The following is a 6,861-nucleotide window of genomic DNA, read 5'->3' as shown; positions in this document are numbered from 1 at the left end:
CATTGCTTCTATTTATACCTTCTCTCTTACATTTATCAATAGAGTTAATTCCAGTAATGGTCCTCCGACTATATTGATTTTTCAAAATTAGTCCCCGACTTTTATTTTGGACACTTTACATCCCTTGACTTTAAATTTTTTTCAATTGAGGTCCTTTCTATTAGACTATGACATTATTATTATATTATCTTCTGTATATTATGTAACATAGAATAATGTCCTAGTCTTTAGCCTATTAGTTAGCTCTCTCTCCTGAGGGTATTATTGTATTCCTGATTCTGTTACTGAATGATCGATTGCTTCCACTCTCATCTGGTATCAGTTAGCCAGTAACAATCCTCCCATCCCTTCTCTCTCTCCCTTGCCGTCGACAATGTCGCACAGCTCCGAGCGCAACCTCACCACTCCACCATCTCCTCCCCAAACACCGGTTACAACACCCTTACGAGTGCACACCATTTTGTGTCACTCAAACTCACGCATCGCAACTATTTGTATTGGCGTACGCAGGTCATCCCCTTCCTACGAGGCCAAGGACTGCTCGGCTTCGTCGATGGCTCGCGTCCATGTCCGTCGCCGCTCCTGGAACTTCCCGCCGGCGAGAATACGGACGACGCCTCCTCCTCCACAGAAAACCCGGCGTATGGCGTGTGTGTGCAGCAAGACGCCTCCATCCTCTCACTACTGATTTCCCCCCTCTCGGAGGAGGTCATGTATCTCGCTCTCGGACAGACAACCTCGCGTGGCATGTGGATGGCGGCAGAGAAGGCTCTCGACTCGTCGATACAAGTCCGATGTCTCAATCTGCTGAGGTAGATTCAGACGCTTCGTCAAGGTGATAGCTCCACCGCGGAATACTTAGGCTGTGCGTAACACCTGGTCGAGGACCTCACGCTGGCCGGAAGGAGCTTGACGCCGATGGAGCAGAATCTCTACGTTTTCCGGGGGTTGCGGCAGGAGTTCCGGGCCATGGCTTCCTCCTTGGCGATCACCGGCACACCGGTGTCCATACCCCAACTGGCCGACTACCTCCAGGCGCAGAAGTTCATCCACACTGATGATTTCCCGACCTACCAACCGACGACGGCGAGCAGTGTCCCCTCAGCGTTGTACGCGGTTCGAGGCAGATGCCAACACGGAGACGGTGGCCGGTAGTCTCGTGGTGGAGGAGGACGGGGCGGCAATCAACGCGGCGGCCGAGGTGGACGTGGCCGGAACGGTGGATTGCGCTGCCAAATATGCCGTTCTTAAGGCCACTTTGCCGCATTTTGTTACCGGAGGTACTCGGAGCCGCCGCCGTCGCAGGCTCACGTAGCCATCACGGGTGATGGATCGACACCGGCGCCGTCGACGATCACATCGTGGCTACTGGAAACTAGTGCGTCCACACATGCTACTCCGGACTCTAGTGTAATCACGCATTCCGAGGACTACCACGGTGATGACGTCCTACGAGTGGGTAATGACACAGGTTTGGCGATCTCGCATGTGTGTCATGCAGTAATTCCTTCGGTCAATAAGTCTTTAAAAATATCCAATATTTTACATGTTCCTGAGTTATCAGTGTCATTACTCTCTGTTAATCGATTCACTCGGGATAATAATTGTTATTTTGAATTTCACCCCTTTTTTTTTTTTTTTTTTTTTTTTGTGAAGGACTGAAACACTCAGGCAGTAATTCTTAAAGGTACAAGCTCGGGGGGTCTTTATTCGCTGTCAATTCCCAATAATCACTATGCGTTCGTCTCGGCTCGTGCCTCTTCCGTGGTCTGGCATCAGCATCTCGGTCACCCACATGGTCAAGCCCTCCACCGTGTCTTATGAGATTACCCGGTTGAGTCCAATAATATTGTAATTCCTAAATTATGTTCCCCGTGTCAACTTGGAAAATCGGCACGTTTTCCTTTAGATAGGGTAGCTACGTCAAGTCATAATGTACTCGATCTTATTTTTACTGATATATGGGGCCCCGCACCAGTCATTTCGGCGGATAGATCCCGGTATTTTGTACTCTTCGTGGATGATAATACCCGCTTCTGTTGGTATTACCCTCTACGATTAAAAACGGACAAATATAAAATATTCGATCTTTATCGGGCGACGGTATAACGTACGTTTTCGCGTTCTATCAAGTCCATTTAGTCTGATTTGGGAAGAGAATACCAAAAATTACATAAACTATCTTCCACATTAGGGATCGTGCACCGACAGTCATGTGTCTACACACACGAGCAAAATGGCTGTGTAGAACGCCAGAATCGGCATATTGTTGAAACTAGCTTGGCATTAATGGCCCAAGCGTTTGTCCCGCAACGTTATTGGGATCATGCTTTTGAAACAACCACTTATCTCATAAACGGTCTTCCGTCAGCCTCACTCCAGTTTGATACTCCATTTTATCGCATATATAAGACGCCGCTTACATACACGTACCTACGTGTGTTCGGGTGTCTCTGTTTTCCCTACCTACGCCCATATAACCGTCACAAAATCGAGTACCGGTCAAGCCGTGTGTCTTCTTAGGTTACCCACCATCCTTTAGGGGTTACCGCTGCATGTGCCTAAACATCAGGAAAACCTATGTCTGTCGCCATGTCCGCTTTGATGAATCTAACTTTCCTTTGTATCATTCCCACAGCACCCCCCCCCCCCCCCCCCCCCCGTCATTCCTCGTGCACTCAAGAAGCGAGGGCCGAGGGCCCAGCCCCGTGAACGGGCTCATGTCATGCGGCTGCGGCGTATGACACAAGGCACCGGGGAACAATTTCACGCTCTCACTACATCTACTGACGACCCTACCTGCTACTCACAAGCAGTTGGGCATCCGCAATGGCGGGACGCTATGGACCAAGAGTTCAATGCCTTACTGCATAATAATACTTGGCAGCTGGTTCTTACTACACCGAACATGAATGTCGTGGGTGTAAATGGGTCTTTCGCACTAAGCGCAAAGCCAATGGTACAGTCGAGCGCTACAAGAACAGGTTAGTGGCCAAGGGCTTCAACCAGTTTGCTGATGAGGACTTCTTCGAGACGTTCAGTCCGATGGTCAAGCCGACTACAGTTCGGATATTGATCTCTTTTGCCGTATCATGCGGGTGGACACTCCGGGATATGAGGATCTCTATCATCCTGATCATGTCTGCCACTTGCAGCGTTCGTTGTATGGGCTGAAGCAGGCGCCTCGGGCCTGGTTCAACCGTTTGCATGATTTTTTACTTGTAACAGGATTTGTCGCTTCCAAAACAGATGTGTCCCTGTTCCACTATTAAGCTGGGGATTCACGAGTTTTCTTACTCGTCTATGTGGACGACATCATCATGCTAGGTAACGAAACTGCCTCGGTTGATTCTCTACTTCAGCGACTATCAACGGCGTTCAAAATTCGAGATCTTGGCAAACCCTCATTCTTCCTTGGCATAGAGACTCTTGCCGTCCTGGAAAGCATGATTCTTACACAACGGCGTTTCATGCGTGACATTTTGCAGTGAGCAGGCATGACCGACTGCAACCCTCTAGCTACACCGGCCGCTGTCATTCAACCGGTGAGTCAGTCCACCGATCCGTTTCACAACCCCACGCACTATCGTCGTCTAGCCGGGGCTCTACAGTATCTCACCATCACGCGTCCGGATCTGTCCTATGCTGTCAATCGTCTTTGTCAGTTTATGCACACTCCTACAGAGGAGCACTGGGGGCTACTTAAGCGTGTTCTTCGCTACATAAAAGGGACTCTTGACTACGGCCTCCGCATCTCTCCATCCAGGTCATCTGACATCCATGCTTATTCAGATTCTAACTGGGCCGGCTGTTCGGTCTACCGGAAGTCCACCAGTGGCTATGCCGTGTTCTTGGGGTCCAACCTTGTCTTGTGGGTCTCTCGGAAGCAACGAACGGTGGCACGCTCATCGACAGAAACCGAATACAAAGGCCTCGCAGATGTGTGCGCGGAGGTCACCTGGGAGTTGCGCTTGAGTGCTTCTACACCACCCACACTATGGTGTGACAACCTTGGTGCCACGTACCTCTGTGCAAACCCAGTTTTCCATGCTCGCACCAAACACGTAGAAGTTGACTATCACTTTGTACAGGATAAAGTCTCCTCCGGTGAGTTTCAGGTTCATTTTGTGTCAACCAAAGATCAACTCACCGACATCTTTACCAAATCGCTTCCAGCCGCGCATTTTGGAATTCTTCGTGACAAGTTCAATGTGGTGTGCCACCAGCCTTGTGCTTGAGGGGGAGTATTAGGCTATGGTATTATTATTATATTATCTTGTGTATATTATGTAACATAGAATAATGTCCTAGTCTTTAGCCTATTACTTAGCTCTCTCTCCTGAGAGTATTATTGTATTCCTGATTCTGTTACTGAATGATCGATTGCTTCCAATCTCATCCTTTCGTCAGATTACGGTAAAATGAACTTTAAGTGAAAGAGTAAAGTAGTCATTTCATCTGCCTAATGTATAATTCTTCGTATTTCTTCCTTGTATACGCGACTTCAGGCATCAGATTCACTTAATTGCTTAATCCCTAATGAAATTTTGTTCTTCGAGTGGATTTAGGGATTAAGCAATTAAGTGAATCTGATGTTCGAAGTCGCGCATACAAGGTAGAAATACGAAGAATTATACATTAGGCAGATGAAATGACTACTTTACCCTTTCATTTAAAGTCCAATTTATCATAATCTAACGAAAGGACCTCAATTGGAAAGAAATTGAAAGTCAAGGGACGTATAGTGTCGAAATTAAAAGTCAAGGACTAATTTTGAAAAATCAATATAATCGGAGGACCATTTCTGGAATTAACTCTTGATCAATATGTTGAATATACACTTTTTTTTTTTCATTCTCACATGGTATCAGAGCCTAACTCTCACAAAATTTATTATTATTTTTTCTTCCAATTCATTCTTATGGCAATTACTTCCGCTACTGTTATTGTCCAAATATCCGCCTCGACCAACTTCCCAATCCTAGAAGGCGGTAATTGTCCAGTCAAAATTTGAAAAATGAGTTGGAATATGAGAATGAGTGAGAGAATAGTCGAATATTTTATGAATTGAATATAGCTCATCGTGACCTGAAAGGCGGTAATTGTCCAGTCAAAATTTGAAAAATAAGTTGGAATATGATAATGAGTTAGTAGAGAACAGTCGAATATTTTATGAATTGAGTCTAGTCCATCACTTAAAAGGCATATGATAAAAATATTAGAGTACGGACGGTTTAAAAAGAGTAAAAGACATTTTTGGTCCTAGACTTATAGTGGCACGGACAATTTCAGTCTTCCATAAAAAAATTTGCCATTTTATGGACAGACTTATTGTGACGAGGACATTTTTGGTCCTCCGTCTGTAATTCCGTTAAATGGCCATCTAAGAGGAGGGCAATTACGTCAATTCAGCTTATCTCCTACAATGGCTGCCTATTTTTCCTCCCTCCCGGGGATGATGATACCTTTCTTCAATTCTACAATAATAAGACAAAGATTTAGTATCATTGAGTTCTTCTTTTCGCTTATATTTGAAAGATTTGAATCAACCATAATATTTTCACATACTGATTCAGTGCTTCTAGATTTCATCATTGGGCAATTAATAACTCTGCTGAAAATATGTTGTAGGAGCAACCAGAACTCATACTTACTCTTAACAACGATCATAACCAAACAGTGCCTGAACCAAATTCAGAATGTGTAAAAATACCTACTGATGGAACTGATGATTGGGAAATTGATTCGCAGCTTTTGAAATTTGAAAACAAAATTGCATCTGGAATATTTGGAGATCTGTAAGTTGCATATGATCCTTATCCTGAGTTTCAGTTGTGGTTGCACTCATTGTCGGTCATATCATAAATCTTTTCAGGTATAAAGGCACATATTGTAGCCAAGAGGTGGCTATAAAAGTCTTAAAGCCAGAAAACTTGAATGCGGATATGTTGAAAGAGTTCACTCAGGAAGTCTATATCATGAGGTCTGCTAACTCACCGAGGCCATGCCGCTAATTAAATCTAGTCAGATTCCATCCGGTCAACCGTCAGTTCCACCTCCAATCTACGCTCCCCTTCCGTCGATGCCACCACCGCTTTGGTAACGGCCACAAGCAAAGGCTAGTTATGAGATCGGGCAGTAAGATTCCCCACGGGGATGATATGATTCTCTCCTCCCTAGAAACTAAAAACCTTCGTGACGTCACGATCCACAACGACGTGTGCCAAGTTTTGCTAGAGTGGATCCCGTTCCTTCACCACCACGGCCACTATCATCACCACGGCGACGGTGAAGAGATGCTCGCAAAGTATGCCTCAAAATACTCATCGCTTCGATCGCGAGAAAATGGAGAAAATTACAATTCTGAAATCAAGAACAAAACAGGCAAGGATGAAATATAGAGAAGGAAATAACACGAAATGGACGGACGACAAAAAATGTCCGCGTCACAATAAGTCTGTTCATAAAATGGCAAAATTTTTTATGAAGGGCCAAAATTGTCCGTGACACTATAAGTCTAGGACCAAAAATGTCTTTTACTCGTTTAAAAATGTCGTGGAGCAAAAATTACCGTTATGTGATACTTGAGAGTAACTCAAAAGTGACCATTGAGAAGATTATTAATCGGATAAATGCTAGAAACCCCTTGTTTCATATTGTGTCTACTATACAAGAACTTGTTAACAAAGATTATTGGAGGCGTTGCATGACAAATATTCATAGAGAACCAACATTTTTTTGTAGATTGGTTGGTAGTGCACATTGATTTTGGATTACTTGGCTTAATTATTCTTGATACACACATTTTGGTGGTGTTCAACATATCCTAAGAGCAACAATATCAGTGGGTTTTTTTTTTTT

At 44.7% G+C, this 6,861-nt stretch overlaps 1 protein-coding gene across 1 annotated transcript; it reads left to right on the top strand.

The window, feature by feature from the left end:
• The first annotated feature begins 3,497 nt into the window (after window positions 1–3,497).
• Window positions 3,498–4,238, top strand: LOC109193886 (uncharacterized mitochondrial protein AtMg00810-like). Its single transcript, XM_019344713.1, has one exon. The coding sequence runs from the start codon at window positions 3,498–3,500 to the stop codon at window positions 4,236–4,238; it is 741 nt and encodes a 246-aa protein (XP_019200258.1).
• The last annotated feature ends 2,623 nt before the right edge of the window (window positions 4,239–6,861 follow it).

Source organism: Ipomoea nil, unplaced genomic scaffold, assembly GCF_001879475.1.
Source record: "Ipomoea nil cultivar Tokyo-kokei standard unplaced genomic scaffold, Asagao_1.1 scaffold1932, whole genome shotgun sequence".
Taxonomy (NCBI): domain Eukaryota; kingdom Viridiplantae; phylum Streptophyta; class Magnoliopsida; order Solanales; family Convolvulaceae; genus Ipomoea; species Ipomoea nil.
This window is presented reverse-complemented; position numbering and strand designations above follow the sequence as displayed.

Coding starts and splice junctions, on each gene's coding strand:
- LOC109193886 (XM_019344713.1), top strand. CDS start 3,498: ATGACCGACTGCAACCCTCTAGCTACACCGGCCGCTGTCATTCAACCG.